At 33.7% G+C, this 19,410-nt stretch overlaps 1 protein-coding gene across 9 annotated transcripts in view; it reads right to left on the reverse strand.

Moving 5' to 3' along the window:
- Positions 1-19,410, reverse strand: part of HYCC1 (hyccin PI4KA lipid kinase complex subunit 1) — a 116,724-nt gene that overhangs the window by 50,546 nt on the left and 46,768 nt on the right. For 5 of the 9 annotated variants that reach the window (XM_016957161.4, XM_054687426.2, XM_527685.8 and 2 more), the window contains 3 exons: positions 16,197-16,313; positions 13,013-13,100; positions 12,044-12,203 (listed from right to left, as the gene is read on the reverse strand). In XM_016957161.4, the coding sequence (XP_016812650.3) occupies positions 12,044-12,203; positions 13,013-13,100; positions 16,197-16,313 (365 nt within the window). Of the gene's footprint in view, positions 1-494; positions 791-12,043; positions 12,204-13,012; positions 13,101-16,196; positions 16,314-19,410 lie in introns of all 9 variants that reach the window. The other 4 variants (XM_054687422.2, XM_054687423.2, XM_063814119.1 and 1 more) reach the window with 2 other exon arrangements.

Here is a 19,410-nt window from a genome sequence, read left to right on the forward strand (position 1 = left end):
TTAGAAATATCACGCAGTAAAACTAGGGGTGAACTCTCCTTCAGTAGCAAAGCAGTATAAAATCAAAGCTCTTACCAAGGAACTTTTAAAAAAATTGGTATTAGAATACTTTAAAGACTTTTTTAGAAGGTTGCACTCTATATTGTAGATTATTTTATCAAATTAAAAAAATCTAGACTATAAATATCACAAGCTCAAACATAAAATTCTATATACATTATCCTTCATAACAAAGATGGCAAAAAGACAAAAGCCGAAAAAGTAATTTTAGAACTCCAAACATAAGCAGAAAATTATTTTAGAAGGAATTTTCTGCCTCAGTTTTCATAAAAATTTACTCAAAGACAATAAAGGTATAATCATTCCAAAGAGCATTAAGAGTAATTGAGAAATGTGGTGCATAATTCATGCATTTGGATTAGATTACATGCAAAATTTTTGTGACTGTGCAACTGCTGCTTAACATGCATCAGTGGCCCTTTGCCTTAAGATACCTTGGAGGGCAGCTATAAAGTGCTCTGCTAAAACTGCACTCTGCCAGGTGAGTTTATTCCATCCTCCATCATTTTTCTTACAGATTTTTGCCTCCTGATCTCTGGCAAGCCTTTGCTCTCAGTTCTAGGATCTGTGGCTGTTTCCTGCACACCCTGTATATGCTGAGCATCAATCTCTCCTAGTGTTCTGCCTTTTTCCCCATTCCCGGTTCTCTCTCCGGCCACATTTGTGACACTAATCTCAGGAATGACAAGGATGCCCAATTCAGTAGCATCATTATTGTTGTCAGGTTGCTCTAGAATTGAAGATGATAAGACAAAATGATGGATGAAAACAAAAATGTGAAATGAGAAAAGCAAAAGACTCAAAACAAAAATTAGATGACTGAATGTTATGAATTAAGCCAAATATTTGCACTGTAGTAATTTCCATAATTTATAATACTCTGATAGCACCAGAGACAATAGGGTCATAATCTTTAATTTTAAATGACAAACAAAAAATTCACAGAGCATCAATTCACGTTCTGCATTTTTTCACACACACATTTCACATGGAATATGAAAGATAAATTTTCTAATAAATCAAAATAAAATTTGTTTTTAAATTGTTCTTTTTGTGTTCTTTGGGTAATTTTCTAGTGTTTTTAAGACAATATGGTGACCACCTGAATTTATGTCAAGTCTTAGGCAAATGTTCAAGGATCTACAGCCAAACCTTTAGCTTTTGTCAACATTAGGAACCAAGCCACACAGAAGTTCTCCTTTGTACTCTTAAAATTCTAGTTTTTTTATGAGGCTACATTGAGACTGACTTAATAAACCATGATATTTGGGAAAATGCTTATTATATATGATATCATGGTTAGTAATGGCACAGGTATAGTTTTTGTCTCACATATACATCATCTATTATTAACAGTAAATATTAATGTGGCTGTGATATAGTTAAGCAGTTGATTTATTCAGACTCATACCAATTTCATAAATTTAGTTCATTACTAGACTAGAGAAAAATAAAAATGGATTTGGAAAAACAAATTCGTTGTCAGCCCTTTATCTGAAAACAGCCATTATAAATGAAACAAAGAAACAAAACTCCTAACTAGTTAATACCTGTAGACATGATTTTATTCTGGTCTTAAATAAGAAAGGCATAATGTTACAAGGAGTTATTCATGTAAATGGGAAAAAGTAACATAAATATACCTAGAAGGTGACAGTAGTGAAACAAAGTTCAAAGCAACATAAGACTATGTAAAACAGCATATACTTTTTAAAAACTGTAGACCACAAACCTGCTTATGGGACATCACCTACTATTTTCAAATACTTTCGTGATAGGATTATCAGACTCCCACTAATGATGCTGAAGGCTGAGAAACAGTAACAGGTAGTAAAAGAACAAAGGCCAGAGCCACATATTCCTGTGGTTCCCTAACTTAGCTGCACATTGGTATCACCTGTGCATCTTTAAAAACTACTGATGCCTGGCTCCAACCCCCAAACATTCTAATTTATAATTAGTGTAAGATATGACCTGGGCATATGATTTTTAAAAGCCCCAAGTGACTAACGTGTAACAAAGTCTGGGAACCACTGCTCTATTCTGATTCTTTCAAATTTTAAGAACTTAAGATAAAAGTTGTTACGGGTGCCTTGGATACTCCATACCCAGCAGCAATATGCACTTCTGGGAGCCCCTCCTCAAAGCTTCATGGTGCCTCGCACTGCTGAGCCAACACGCTGGTGTAATTATTTCCCCTTAATTAGTGCTTCATAGGCTTTTGACTAAAGGTTCTCTAAATGAAGTTTTTATTTCCTAGATAGGCTGAAGAATGTTGGTGAGGTAGTAGTGCACTGCTGCTTCTGGGTGCTCTGTAATAAAGGATTAATGAAACTAAAAACCTCCAACCAAGCCTGTTTCCAATTGCTAACAACTGTCTTCCAAGTTAGGGCAAACAAATTCTTATTGAGGTACATGCCAGAGGTCACTGCAACTGAGATAAAATCGCCATGGCACTGTGGAGTGACAGCCAAGACTTGTTTATTTACATTGTGGAAGCTGTTTCACAAAAGATCTACTGAAGGGATCTCCAGTCCAAAAAAAATCAAACTTTGGAAATTATCCAGACATTAAAAAGGCAATGAATATTAAAATTTAATAAAATTTTAAAAGCTAAGCATAGGTGGCCTAATAGAATACAGAACAATACTTACATTGAATTGCCCTAAGTCGCTTTCTTGAGAGTGTTCACATATATTATTCAATTGTAATCTCAAAACAATCTATTAGTGAGCCTCTGAAGTAGGCAATTTGATTCCCACTTACAGACAAGGAAACTGAAGTTCAGGAAGAGCTACACAACTATTCAGTGGGGGAAGCTAACCAGTAAAATCTTTTAACTTCAAATGTCTCTTCTAACATACTATAAATACTAACTCTAACTCTTCATTTGAGTCCGTTTGAGTTAAATATCCTCTCACATCCCACAGTTAGGTTTAATTTATTCGTGTAGATTCCTGGCCATTTTACAAAAAGCAAACAATTTACTTTGAATGGAGAGCCGGAGAAAATAAAAGTCTGGAAGAAATCCTAGGAAAGTAATAACTCTTGAGTTTAGGTCTGTGTTTTTTTTTAATTGGGTCAATTTTTTAAGAGATGCCAATGAAAGCTGTTAATCTAAAGTAGTGCTTCAATGGCAGAAATTTAGGATTTTGCAAGAAAAACTAGAAAATGACAGGGAGAATATTACATAAAGCAGTACCATGCAACTGAAATGTAATCACATTTATCAGAATAAAGGTCTGCAGCCCAAGAAGTAATGATATTACATTTTAAAAAATCATGGAATTAAATGGCAAGTAGAAAAATAAGATCATGTGTTTTCCCACAAGCATAAGTCTTTACCTAATTAATTGATACTTGTTATCACTCAAAAATGGTTAACAATGGCAGATTTTTTAAACTGCTTATTAAATTTATAAGAAGAGCAAGTAATTCTGTACAGAGCTAGAAAGAACAGAAACATAATTCTCAGGAAAACTACAGAATAAAGAAAGATAATTAAGTAATCCAAACAAACATTTGTTATCTAATCTTGCTCTCTATCAGCTCTCCAACTTCTTTCCCTATATAACTCTGTGACCCGACATTCCCACCCACACTGTCTTACTGCTGTCCTGGCTGCTGTCTTCTCCTGGTGGCTGAATGGCTCATTTCCTTACTTCAAATCTTTTTCAAAAATTTCCTTTACAGTGAAGTCTCCCTTGGTCAACCCATCCAAAGTTTTAATAGCCCCCACGTTTCACATACCCTCTTCCTTGTTTCTTCTTCTTAGCGCTTAACACTCTCTAACCTACAATTATTTATTTATCTTGTTCCCTAGACCTAAGTTCCATGAGGAAGGAGTTTTTAAAATTTTCATCTAGTCACTACTATGTATCTAGTACCTGGAAAAGTAGCTTGTATATAGTAGACACTCAATACATCTTTTTTTGATGAATTGAGTGAATATTCTGTTATGAGATTAAATTATTAGAATAAATAAAAGTGAGAAAACATACAGAAGACATGAGAAGGGTAAGCTGTGAATGTGTTACTTGACTGGATAAATGAAATACATATAGCTTATGCTAACAAGAATTTTTACACGGCAAAGAAAAGCAAAGCCTCTTTGTTTTGGAAAAGTGAAGGACCCGTCTCTAAATGTAGGTTTAGCAAGATGCTTAGGTCAAAAAGATCATTTTTAAAATCTATTTTTTTATTATGTTATCCAGAGGATGGCATATATAGCTAAAGAGTAGAACTTAATCCTTTCTTTAAGAAAATTATATAGAAGATGCTGTAAGGGAATATAAACGCATAATAAAATAGATTTTGTTTTTCCCAGAACTTAACAATCTATGCAAATGGAGTCATGATTAATCCACACCTTAAAAAAAAAACAAAAAACAAGTACTTGACTTCAAATAATTCAAAAAGCTCAAAAAAGATCCAAAGAGAAACTTCTCAGGATATATTTTATTTGTGTAACCCCCTATATATGCACAAATAGGTAAACTCTCCACATGTAGAAATGAAAGTTAAAGAATACTTTTAATAGACATTTCCAAATTAGTTCTCAAAGGTACTCAAATAATTTTGCCCAAAAAAAATTCTTCCAGCTTTAAGAAAAAAAGTGAAGCAAACTGCAAATATTATTAAAACTGATGACGAAAAGTTGTGATTTCTCTCAAATGTCATTTTATAATCCCAAATATCTATTTTATTATGTCACTTACAAAACCACCTTAGCTTTTGCTTTTATTTGTTTTATGGCTGCCATATTTACTAAAGGTGATAATTTTAATAAAAGAATAATTTATTTATTCATAGAATTTATACATCTCTGTACTCAGATTACTTTGAGTCTAAAGGCATCTGGCTATGATATGGGGTGCTTATGAACTTATTTGTGAAAATAATAAGCTGAAGCTTTAAAAATATAATTTATTATTTGTCTGCATCATACAATTTTTTACATGAATTATGAAAAATACTTTAACTTAAAATAAACCCCAAAACAAAGTCATACACATTCTTTTACAATTTATGAGATGTAGATATTTTAAATGCCATAAGATACCAGAACAAATATCCTTTAATATAGTCATTTTATGTTTATAATATATTCTGTTCAATGGAGAAAAATGTTATCTGTATTCATTAAGCTATTCCTTACAGTGTTATTTATAATAGCAAAGCTCAGAAACAAATTTCTTAACATATTAGAAGAATGATTAAGCAAATGATGGAATATTAACTCAATGTGATATCATGTAGCCATTAAAATAACTGTATTTACTAGGAGAACTAGGGAAAATGTCTGACAATATTAACTAAACAAAAACAAAATACCAAAAACGTTTAAATAGAGTACAACCATGAAAACATACATGCATAGAAAAAACTAAATGAAAATTCTTTAAATACTGGAATTATAAGTAAATATCCCCTAACCTAGTTTACTATCATGTTGTTATACTGTTCTTCAACAAAACAAGAAAAGAAAGAACAACTTGCTCACCCTATGTTATACATTTCTTTATCATTCACTCACTTATTCATGCATTCAACTGAAATTTGTTGAGTACCTGTAATATGTCAGACATTGTTTTAGATGCTGGGGATACAACAGCCAAAAAGATAGACTCTTCCCTCACTATATAATAAGGGAACAGAGCTCACACTGTAATATCGGAACCAAGTAAACAAGAGAATTTAAATAGCAGAAAATGCAATAAAAAAAATAAGATGGCAAAGAGTAAGTAGGGTAGTAGGGGATAAAAGTACTTAGATGGGTGGTCTGGGAAAACCTCTTTGAAGAAGAGATGTTTAAGCTGAGGTTTGAATGATGAAAAACTGCTAGCCACACAACAATCTGGAGTAAGGGAAGTCAAGGTACCTTTCACTATTCAAATTTCAGCTCAAATACTCCAAATAACTAGGCAATGCCCCTAAGGCAGAATGGCTTAGTATGTTGAAGTGTTAGAATGAAGGAGTCTAATGAACCAGGGTGAGAGTGGTCTTAAAGTGAGGTCAAAGCAGTAGTCAAGAGGTCATATCACCAGGATCACATATGCCATAGTACGAAGTCTGGATTTTATTGTTATTACAGTGGATGGCCAGTGACAGCTACATGAAAAAACTATTTGCATATCTTTCATACTTTACTAGTCTTTTTTATCAATAGAAGTCACATTCGCGTAACACAAAATACTGAGCATAAACTGTGTCCCAAGTCAGAAAGAATAGCACTGTGGCAATGCTTAACCTGGGCCAGTATTTACAAGGCAGATTAGAGGAAAGCAAAGCTATCACAGAAACACAGGATGGGACCCTGCAGTTAAAGGGCTGCACTCTGAGCAAGGGCAAAAACAAAGACTAAGATGTCAAAATCTGAGCTCTGAAGCAGTAAGTAGGCTTTCTAGGTAAGAAAAGAGCAGCCTGGGGCATACAGAAAAACAGTCTGGAACAAGACAATTTATATAGACACACCAGTTAGGAGCTATTAGCAGTTTCCATAAGAGAAAAACAGTCAGATCTTTAGCTTTAGTTGTATACATGGTAAATGACAGAATTCTCCTTATTGAGGTGGATTCAATTACTCTCAGTAACTCCTTTTGTCATCTTTATTAAGTCTCAAGTTTTAAATAAAATCCAATAGAGAATTGCAACATAAGGCCGCTGCAGGACCAGGTGAATCCTTTATGATTATTACAGATCCTCATGACCACATAGCACAGACCAAAAACAGCTCAGCAACACCTATTACAAAACTACCTGTAAAAGCTTATTTCTTCCTTGGTGTGCAATGTGCAGCAAATGCTCATAAAAAGGTGGAGAAAGGAGGAGTGCTCAATAATCAATAATAATAAATAATAACTTTCTTAACTACAGCAAGATTTATGTAAGTCCCCCTTAGTACAAATGTAGAATACAATAATTTACGAACAAGTTTTTTTGCCTCATGAGACCAATAATTCTGTCTCTGGCTGGAAAATTTTTTAACTTCATTTTACCCGGAAATAAAATGAGATTTTTTGTTTTCCTCAAAAATTGTGTAAGTCAGGATTCTGTACACAGTCTTTCTTTCCTCTCTCAAACTTAATATCCACATGTGTCAAACATATCAATGTATTTCAGCTCTTTGGTTAATATGTCTTTTTTCCTTGAGTAATCTAATATTTCCTAATATTTTATTTTGTCCTCCACGGAAGTTCCACATTGAAAATGCCAGTTAAAATTCACAAAATTTTTGGTAAGAAAGAAATGCTTATTTTTGTCCAAATGTTTTATCTTCTATATTGGGAAAGAAAATCTGTTCCTCAAATAGCATTTTAGAATCTGAAAGTAATGGAGCTTCTCAAAATGATACTAAAAGTATTTACATTTTTAAAAATAAAACTGCCAGATAATTTTTTATTTTCTAAATTTCCTTAATAAGTATAGACAACCTTTAAAATAAAAACATACACATTATAAATTTTTAATTGCTGATGTAAAAATTATTCCAATAGACAATTCTTTAAAGTTTACTACTTTGGGGTTTAAAATTATTACCATTTCTTTGTTTTTCAAAATGCTTCTTAATTGTTAGCAACTTTATTTCTCCTCAACTGGAGACTTTTCTCATAGCTGTAAACTCAGATTTACAAAATAAATGTTCCATTTCAAGATTTATTACAATTTACCTTTTGTAATATCTAGAAAGACAACCTTAAATGCTTAAAAATATTTATAAATAATTATTATTTATAATATTTACTAAAATACACCCATTATAATTTTTCAGATTTGTTCAATAATTAGTACTTCCTTGCTTTATCAATGTTATTATACAGCAGAAATTTATTAGAATTTTCTAAATCAATAACCAGTTTTAAATGTTTTCCGATATGAATTGCAATCTTTTATTCTTTTCTTTTTTCATCTAATAAGCTAGTACTAAACCACTGAATAAGCAAATTATGAAACAAATCACTTTTTTGTTTTTTTTTAAATCTCTTTGAACTCTGTTATAATCATTTAACTTATTTAAATATGATGGCATCCATTAAAGAGAAGCAATTATTTTAAATGCTGAAAAATGCAATAAAACTGCTTTAACAACATGAAACTGTACTTTCTTTTTATTTCAACTACATAAATTTCATTTAGTCTGATTGTTCACATAAACACTGCATATAATTAAATATTCTAAAATTCTTGCAGTACTTATTTTGCATCATTAAGTTAAAAGACTTAAAAATATATACAGTTGCTACTTTTAATTCTTTTTTACTACTTAAAATTTTGTACTCTTGGATCCCCTAACTGAAAATAATTAAATGCATTGTTATTAAAATAAACCATTTAACATATGCCAGGACCAAAAGTAGGGAAACATTGAAAGTATCTTGTTTATAAACATTCCTTTTATTATTGATACCTACTAGTTGCAAACAGTTATAACTGTACATAAATAAGAAACATAAATTTTGTCTATGTAATTTCTATTTTTATATTAACTTGGGATTGAAACAATAACAACATTTTTAAAATCCTTACTGTAATAGTGATATACACGTTAGATAATAAAGTTAGAGTACTATACTCCAGTACCACAGAACATACAAAAAATCTTTAAAGTAATTGTTACTATTATATAACGTGTATTTTTGCATTTGATGCTATACTCAAACTAAACAAGTTTAACTCAAATTGAGAAAATCCAAAGTACAAGTTTCAAAAACTTACAGTTTTGGGAAAGTACTAAAGAATCACAGGACAATTTGAACAGCAAACTAGCTAATAAAAACTTATTAAGAATACACTTATTGTGTAGCTAGTAAAACAAACAAAACTGTTCTTAATTAATTAATAATCTACCTTTATGTAGTGCTTTAAAGTATACCAAATGTTTTCACTTACTTGTCTCGTTATCTCACAAAGGCACAAGTGGGAAGAATGATGGGCAGCAATAAAAAAATCGAGATTCCACTGGATAAGCCTTTTGATTAGTTGGCAAAAAATATAAGCACTCATTATTTGGAACTATAACTTAATTAGGGGACTTTTATAGAATGAATGACTCGTATTACAATAACTATTTTGAAAGAAAGGAGGAAATCTTTTACATTGTTCCAAATATGGAACAATGCCATATTTGGCCCAAAAAGGGCCCAAATTGGCCCAATTTGGCCCAAAAAGGGCCAATTGCTTTCTTCTTTCCAAAAACTAGGAAAACAAAGAGGCAAGGAGAAAGAGAAAAAAAAAGAATATTTCTTAAAGTTCATGGTTCTCGTCCCTTCTCCTTTCCCAATCTTCATCACCACTGGCTTAAGGTGGGATATTCCTTGTTTCTACAGCTGAGGGTTTGGGAAGAAATTCATCCTACTGTGAGGGTTGGTGTGGTGAGGGAATAGTAGGGATATGAGTGGGTGGAATGGGAAACACATTTAGAGTTCCATTAAATATAGAAACTCTAAATGTATTTTCATACAGCCATAAACTGAACTTACATTCTATAGTGCTATGTTTCAGAAACATTATGAGATAAAAAGGCTGTTGTGGCTCACCCTGGGATCTACAAGCCCTTTAACATTGTTTCTAAAGAAATGTATAAACAAATTTTGTTTTGATTTATATATAAATATTAACAATAGAATTTATATATTAACACAATTAAATTTAAAAATCTAATTATAAAATTAAAAATATAAAAATATAAAAAATTAAAAATATAAAAAAATTAAAAATAATTTGAGAAATTTGTAATTTATATATAAACAAAATTAAATTTAAAAATCTATTTATAATTTGAGAATTGTCTATATATCTAAGAAGTACAGCAAAGGTGTCTACCTTCCCCACAGGAAGCCAGTGCCTGTTAGAGAGCCTAGAACAACAATGAGTTCAAGTAGGAAGCAGGACCATGAGGATAGAAAATAGAAACCTTTTAAATTCAGCCGAACATGGTAACTTTACTGCTCTAGAAGGGAAAGCCAAGACTACCCTAAAAAGGGAGGAGACTGCAACCTACCTGTAGAGGCAAATAAGAAGGACTTAAGAGTATTTTAGAGTCCAATGGATAAAGGGAATTCATACTAAAGAAGAGTGATAAACAAGGCTAAGCTGTATTCTGTACCTGTTCCATGCATGTGACTTACTTTTTATAGTTCATTCACTTCTATATTCTCATCTGTGACTTTATTGTTATAATAAACGGAGTTTCCCAAGTGTTAGAATTGTGAAGGGGGACAGGTGGTAAGAATGCTACTTTAATGAGGGTACAATCCTAAGACAGAGTGCTAACCCCTCAAGTGGCAGCCAAAATACAATCTGGAAGATATGTAAGAATCTGCTAGAAACAATACATTCAAGCAGTCTTTTCTCTCGTTTTGTAATTTTTTTCCTATAAAATATGTCTGGGAAATGGCTTCCATTTTGTTGCAGGGTACAGACCTCCTTGTTTAAATGTACGCCTGGACATGCACACGTACTCTCTCTCATACGCACACATATGCACAAATACAAGGGAGCATCAATATTTCACATTTTTAACGGCAGGACCTACATTTCTCTCCCAAATTCCCAATATGTCTACCTAAATAGCAAGAAGGAAAGTGGAAAAGATATTAAAATTCATTCTTGTGCTTCCTGTAGCAGTAGCTTAGAAGCAATTATGGCCACAGTAACCACTATGATCTGCTTCATTGCCTCCGTGCCTGTTTTCACACATTAATGCCAAAACAGAAAAACCAATCTCAGGGTAAACCATATCTAATTAAATTACTTTCTACCTGTAATCTAGCCCATTCAGTAGCATAATTTTCACTGAAGAAGCTGAAGTATGTTTAGACTGTATGTTTTAAATGGTGGTATAATTTGCCTTGCTATTGGCAAACATCACCGCCTCTTTTATGCTTTCCTATGGAACTTTCAAGAATTGCCACACTTTAAAAACACCAAAAATGATCACTAGGTAAGCTGGATAATCATTATTCTTTTTTGACGTACAATCACCTAGATTCTTTAAGTGAAAACAATGGCAACTGTTCTCATCACCAACTTTCTAGTTTACCATAAATAGCTCCATTCTTCTCCTTTCCCATTTTCTCTATAGAAACCACAACACAACCGGTACTAAATATACCAAAAGGAACTACTATTTTCACCTCAGTTTACAGGAAGAAGAAAATAGAGAATGGATTTTGTTTTACCTCTAATATACATGTTTGCTTAGGGTAAAGAAGTAGCTTTTTGCTTCCCACCAAGGTTACCTTCTGAGGAAGGTGATAATTTCCTTCTTAGACTGGTTGTTGACACTACAATAACTTCTAGATAGGAGGGAAGTTATAAAAATAATATGAAATTAAATAAAGAACAATAAATTAAAAGACAAGGGAGGGAAATGGGAAAGCACTGAAAAAGCCATAGTGAATGAAATTGACTTCCAATAAAATTTTAAAATAATAAAATGAAGCAGACAAGAAGGGATATATATATACACACACACATACACAGAATCTTGAAAGAAAATTAACTTCAAGAAAATACAAACAACTAGTATTGCGTCAACACTATGGCATTCTTTACCAGAAAGTCCAGACAAAGTGTTTAAAGTCCCTATTAGTTGTTCTACTTCAATATGCAAATTCACTTGCTTAAGAGTTAATTGAGAAATCAGAAATATTAATTAAGGAACATTTGCAAATACTTTTGAATACAAGCCCAAAATGTATGAGTAATTTTAAAATGCATTTTCCTTATTCTCCTACTGAAGTAACAATTTCAAAATGAATATGATTTTTAAATAAATTTTCATTCATATGTGTAACATAAGGGGCTCCATTTTTCTTATTGCCTATTGCTCCTAGATAATAAATTAGGAGTTAAGGGCAACTCCACAGCTCTTTCTTCCAGATTACTATTTACTGAAGTTAGAAGTTATAGCTCCACAAGTACAGTGAAAAATGTAAAAGAATCAACAATGGTTTGACTTGAAGAGTTACATATTTCTTACCATGTCTTTTCCACCTATGACCCCTTATTGACATGCTGGTTACTGCATTTCTTGATATTCGAGAGGAAGTTGGTGTGATTTCAACTTGAATACACCTTGTACCTTCCTTATTAGATTTCATGGGACCATGAGGCAATGAAGCCTTTATTGCATTAGCAACCTAAGGAGAAAAATATAGTTTAAGATCAACATGAGCAGATGTATTATGTAACCCTTAGATAAAACATGATGCTAAACAGGCTTATACAAAGAGGCTCTTCCCAAGCATTTTATAAGATGATACAGAAATCCTCTAAGATAAGAATAGGAGGCTAAGAGGGAAATTCATGGTTAAAAAAATATGTAAATGATAAAGTTAAAAATTTCAAAATATTCAATTAGATTTCCAAATGCCTAATGTTACTTAATGCAGCTAAAGTATGTTAAGGAGAACAATTCTCATAAGTTAAAAAGACAGTTAGGTGTCTAGGAAGTCGGTCTAATAAAAAGTTTTATTTTGGCCAGGTGCAGTGGCTCACGCCTGTAATCCCAGCACTTTGGGAGGCCGAGCGGGGCTGATCACCTGAGGTCGGGAGTTTGAGATCAGCCTGACCAACATGAATAAATCCTGTCTCTACTAAAAATACAAAAAATTAGCTGGGCATGGTGGCATGTGCCTGTAATCCCAGCTACTCAGGAGGCTGAGGCAGGAGAATCGCTTGAACCCAGGAGGTGGAGGTTGCGGAGAGCCGAGGTCGTGCCATTGCACTCTAGCCTGGGCGACAAGAGCAAAACTCCGTCTCAAAGAAAATTAAAAAAAAAATTATTTGTTACTTTTCTAAGTTATAAAACTTCCATGTATAACAAGAGCATGAATACACTGAGTATTAATGACATATTAATGAACTATGAATGGCTCTCTCTCAATTTATAGTTCTAAATTGAGAAATCTTAAATTATAAAATTTACATAAATAAGTCAGGCACCTACCAGCAATGGCTCTGGATATAATTCTAGCTGGGCTCTGTATATAATATCATCCAGTGCTTTTTGAGCTAGATCCCATTCTCCATTATAACTATAAAATTAGATGAATTAAATGAAGAAATTTTAATTATTTATAACTGAACAAAATATAATGAGAAACTATCTTTACTGAAGAAAATAAAAGATCATATTAGCACATTGCTTAACATTCTACTCCTCTTAAAAATGTATTTTTAAATCTTTGAATTCCTTTCAATTGCATCTAAATGCCTATTAATAGCAAAGAAAATTTTATAGATGTACATTTCTTCTCTAAATAACATGACTATTTATAGAACAGAAATAAAAAAAGCTAAGGCAATTTCAAAGCATTTTATACTTTCAAAGCAAATCAGAGAATAATAAATTATATACCTTAGAAAAATGTTCAGAACACTTTATGGCCAAATTATTCTGTAACTCCCACAGTTTTTAATGAGAATCTACTACCAATGTGGCTTGCAGTATCCTGAGTAGTTATTTCTTTGCATTCTGATAATCACTTAGAAGTGTATTTGCTACATGTTGCAAATAGCAGAGCAACGTGAGGGAATAAGTGTGTGTGCATGTGTGTGTGTGTCTGTGCATGTGTGTGTGTGTGTGCAAGTGTGAGTGTGTGTGTATGCATAATTTTCAAAGATATGCCAAACCCTTCCTAAAAATCAGCTAAATTACAAAAATGAACAGGGATATAGTGGCTTGATCAACTTCCAACAACATAAAGAGGTATAAATTACATCAAGAGTGCAAGCGAGGCCTAAAAACTGGCAAGAACATTGCTCCCACCATAAAAACAAGATAAAGCCAGGTAATCTACAAAATTATAAATTCTCAAGAATCCATCAAAGAGCCGAGGTAACAAGGGCTTCCACACAGCTGGAACCCTAAAGGGAGACAGGTGCCTCTAAGGAGAGATGGGCCACAATACAAGCAGGTAAGAAACATTTAGCTAATTTTCTTAACAAATTCCTAGAAGCCAAATTGCTAAAAGATAACTCATGGGCTAGCAGGAGAGTACAGAATCTCTAAAAGCACATACAAGTGGGAGCCTGTATCCACCACAGGCTCTTCGCCATAAATCTCCTTTAGGCACTCACAAGAAAAACTAGAAACAGGGCAGGTCAGAGAAAACTGCCCTTGATGGTATAGGCCTGAAGGAAAAGAGTAACCACTCCTGTGAGAAAAGTACAAAGAGCCAGCCAGATGCCTTTATCACACAGAACAAAAATTTTAAAGCCTTTGGGGAAAGAGCAGCAAACCCTTTCACCCCCCAGGGTACAAGTGAAGACCAATTCGGCTCTGAGGGTAAGAAAAAAAAAAAAAAGCAAAAAACCTCTCATTCTATGCTGAGATAAGTAGGGGGGGGTCATCACTGAAGGGGCAGGACTACTGAGAAACTCCCATCCCTGAGATGCAGGGACATGGGATCAGCCTAAAACTGAGGCTGGACCAGGACAACAGAGAACACTACCTCCTCCCATTTCCACGCCCCCCCACCCAACCCCACCACCGCCCCAGCCACCACCAGGCTAGTGCACACCCAGAACCAAGCAACAGAACTCTACTGCTGGAGGAAGGGGTGAGAACATGGAGAGAAACCTATCTGCAGTGGAGGCATACAGAGAAGGCTGAAAGCTGAGGACGAAGCAGGAGTATTAAGAAAAACCCTCCAGCAATCCAGCTCTCCACCTAAGTACCAGGTAGCACTAGAGGAATTTGAAGTAGATGGTGCCCTGAGGGTAACCATAACAACAAAACCCAATCCTAGGTCACTTCTGCCTATAATAATTCCACTAGCAGCCTAGAAGAGGCATGCCCATTTCCTGTCATAAATAATATTTACCTCAGTCTCTACTGTCCTACTGCTAAACAAAATCATGAACAATCAAAAATTACAAGGCACATGAAAAGCAAAACAAACAAGACCAACTCTGTCAAGAGATAAAGCAAGCAGTGGAACTAAACTCATAGATGACCTAAATGTTGAAGTTATTTGGGAAATTAAAATAACTATGACTAATATACTAAAGGCTCTAGTGGAAAAGACGGACAACATGCATGAACAGATGAAGATTTCAGCAAAGAGACGGGAACTACAAGAAAGAGTCTAATGAAATGGCTAGAAATAAAACACGGTAACAGAGATGAAAAATGCCTTCAGTGGTCTCCTTTCTAGACTTGATCTAGTCAAGGAAAAAAATCCATAAATGCTGAAGATATAGCTAACAGAAATTACTCAAACTGAAACACAAAGAAAAAAGATAAAATAAAGTAGATCAGAGCATCCAAGAACTGTGGGACAATATTAATGGTCTAACACAAGGATCAGAAAATTTTTTCTTAATGGGCCAGGCAATAAGTATTTTAGGCTTGTGGGCCGTACAGTCTCACCTATTCAACTCTGCCATTGCAACACAAAAGCAGCCATAGACAATACATAAACAAACAGGCATGACTGTATTGCAAAAAACTTGACAAAAACAGGCATCAGGCCAGACTGGGCCCACAGACCATAAATTCTGCCTTTAAGAAGTTTATAAATTCTGTCTTCAAAAAGTTTATACTCCACTAGAGAAAATTAAAAGTATCAAGTGAATATAATGCAAAGTAAATGAGATACATATAATAAGAGAATTATAAAGTAAAAGATAGGGTTCAAAGAAAAATACTAGTACCCAAGTCATCAGGTAAGACTGAGACTGAGCGCCAATATTAGAAACTAATAGAAAGCTAATAATAAACTATTTCTAATCAAAGAGGCTCTGAAATTTTTTTAAGAGCTAAAGTTTCTGGCAATGGAAAAATATATTTCTTGAGGAAAAAAAGCTATTTGGAAATTATAGCAAAAAAAAAATGAAGAAAGGGACCATGAATATATTTAAGTGTTACTAATTTTCATTCCGTCCTTGAATTTAAGAAAGATGATGAAGTGTTTTAGTTGGTTAGAAATTCTTCAGAACTTTAAAAGATATGTTTTAAACTAAGATAATAGTTTTAAAGTATTAAAACTATTATCAAGATCTTCATATTTCACAGAAAGTATGCAAATCACTTATCTATTGACATTATAATATAGTGACAATAGATTAACAGGCTATAATTTTCCAAAGAAATTAAATGTTTATTTCGCATATGATGAGATACTTACAAGGCAAAATAAATCCCTGTTAACATTTGCACCATGAATCCTGAAGAAACTGGTATCCTGCTACTTATACCTTTGTATTTTCTTACATGTTGTCGAGGATATCCACAAACACAGATTCTAGAAAAACCAAAATAAATGTATTTCTAAAATTGGTAAAATTTTAGGTGATTTATTTTAACATTTATAAGCCAACAATGTACTAGGTAAACTTTCATAACAAACCTAATATTTATGAAACAAAGAATCTTTCCAAACAGAACATTTGTCTGTAATATATTCCTGAGTAAGTTATACCAGGAAAAAACATACAAAGCTGAGGTATGTTGATAGACAGAGTAAGTGAACCAGATTCACTTACTGGTTAGTTCACTAATTTTGGTCAATTAACTACCAATAATTTTTGGGTACCGCTAAACCTACTACATGAAACTTGGCACTGCCCAGGCTCAGTGGCTCACACCTGTAATCTCAACACTTTGGGAGGCCAAGGCAGGTGGATCACCTAGGCCAGGAGTTCAAGACCAGCCTGGTCAATATGGTAAAATCCTGTCTCTAGTAAAAATACAAAAATTAGCTGGGTGTGGTGGCATGTGCCTGTATTCCCAGCTACTAGGGAGGCTGAGGCAGCACAATCACTTGAACCTGGGAGGTGGAGGTTGCAGTAAGCCAAGATCGAGCCACTGCACTCCAGCCTGGGTGACAGAGTGAGATTCCATTTAAAAAAAAGAAAGAAAGAAAGAAAGAAAGAAAGACAAAAGAAACTTGGCACTATTTGTCATAAATAGATGTGTGGTATGATCCACAATTTCTGACAAAGTTCTTGACACAAACTGCAGGATCCAAAAAAATTCTATAAATTAGACTCAAACTTCATACAGTATACCATAATAAACTTCAGATAGATTATAACTGTTAATGTTTAAAAACCACAAAGGAAATAAAACATAGGCAAATAGTTACATACTCTTTGCATGCTACCTAAACGTGACACCAAAGGTAGAATGCTAAAGAAAGATCAATAGATTTTACTTTTTTTTTTTTTCAAGAAACTACCATAAACAAAATGACATGTAAATAAATATTTATTTCTTGGCACATGTATACCTATGTGACAAATCTGCACGTTCGGCACATGTGTCCCAGAACTTAAAGTAAAAAAATAAAAATAAAAAGAAGACATGGAAACTAAAAAAAAAAAAAAACAAAGAAATATTTATTTATTATTATTAGTTTTTTAAAGTCAAGGTCTTGCTGTGTGCCTAGCCTGGAGTGTAGTGGCATGATCATGGCTCACTGCAGCCTTGAACTCCTGGGTTCCAGCAATCCTCCCATCTCAACCTCCCCAGTACAGGTGCATGTCACCACACCCAGCTGTTTAAAAAATAAAATTTTTTTGAGATGGGGTCTTGCTATGTTGTCCAAGCTGGTCTTGAACTCCTGACCTCAAATGATCCTCCCACATCAGCCTCCCAGTCGCTGAGATTACAGGTATCACACTCAGCTCCAGAAATATGTATTATAGTGAGGAATATTTAAGGAGTACTAAAGCTAAGGAGTATTTATTATAACGAAAAGGAAGCAACCTAAAAGTCCAACACAGGAGACCAATTATATAAATCATTCAGAGAATACTATAGAAACTAAACATAATGTTTTGAAAATCTATTTAAATGACAGGGAAAAAAAACTGTCCAAAACAACAGATGCAGCATAATCCCATTTTGCAATAAACAAATAGGCATATAGTGTGTGTCACTGCAAAAAGAACATTAAAAAGTCATAGTTATCTCTGATCTGTGGGATTATAGATCTATTTTCTTCTTTATATTTACATGTATTTTTGAACTTTCTGACCAACATGCACTGTTTTATTGTTTGTTTGTTTTTTGTTTTTGTTTTTGAGATGGAGTTTCCCTCTTGTTGCCCAGGCTGCAGTGCAGTGACATGATCTTGGTTAACTGCCACCTCTGCCTACCAGGTTCAAGCAATTCTCCTGACTCAGCCTCCCAAGTATCTGGGACTACAGGCCTGTGCCACCATGCCCATCTGATTTTTCTGTATTTAGTAGAGATGGGGTTTCACCATGTTGGTCAGCATGCACTGTTTTTAAAATAAACAGTAAGCTTTTATTTTTAATAAATTTACTAGAAAATAGATGCTTTCACATAATATTCTATGCTTGATATAATATGAGCTTCACTTAATATAGTACTAGCCAATAGATTGTAATTATTTACTCACTCTTCCCCCGCACTGACTACCTAGAACTTAAAGTTATTTCCCCTACTCAATGAATCTAAGCCTTCACTTTAAAATGTCTAAGTATGCCACAGACCATTTCAAAAATATTCCCCAAGAATGTCATTAATTCAGAGCAACTTTAAAAAATCAACATAAATGCCTTTGATATTAGAGGATCCCAGAACTTTTTAGAACCAAGAGTAAAAAGTAAGTAGGGAAACAGAAAAATTAGCTGCATGTGAAATAAAACAAACTCAAGTTTTGTTTGAATTTACAAAAATGTGTGCCCAAACTAGAATAGAGACTCCTGTTACTCTTATTAACTAAAGAAGCAAACAAAAAATTTTACTTTCTTACATCTTACATTTTTATGATAGGGATGATTGTATGGTTGTAAATAATAGAGAACCAATGGATGAAAGAAATTTTCAGTTAATTCATTTATTCATTCTGTAAATATTTATTAAAGATTGATACTGTGTCAGACTCTAGAGATATACATGATGGATGTAGCTCCCACAGGGACTCACAATCTAATCATGGAGACTGTGTAGTAAGCAAATATTTTCAATGAACAAGTTCAAGAGGTGGTAAAGGAGAGAATGGTAAACTCAGGTGGAAGAAGTGGAGAGTCAGAGAGGAATTCTCAGAAAAGAGATTCCTTTGAATTGAGTCTTGAAGAAAAAGTGATATTTTTCCAAGTGGAAAACATAGGAAAGTTCAAAGGCAGAGGTGGGATGAAACAGCATGACATTGAGGAGACTGTGGATATTTTAGCAGGATAGAGGGCTAGGACACTAGGAAATATTAGAGAAGCTCATCACATCATGGAGCCAGGTCATGAATATCTTATAACCTGCTAGGTTTTACCACGTAGACACTGGTAAGCAACTAAAGATGGTTTGTTTTGTTTTAAGCAAAGGAGTACCAAAATCAGATTGGTCTTCCGATAACATCACTCTGGCTATATTGG

The sequence above is a fragment of the Pan troglodytes genome, chromosome 6 (genome assembly GCF_028858775.2).
Source record: "Pan troglodytes isolate AG18354 chromosome 6, NHGRI_mPanTro3-v2.0_pri, whole genome shotgun sequence".
Taxonomy (NCBI): domain Eukaryota; kingdom Metazoa; phylum Chordata; class Mammalia; order Primates; family Hominidae; genus Pan; species Pan troglodytes.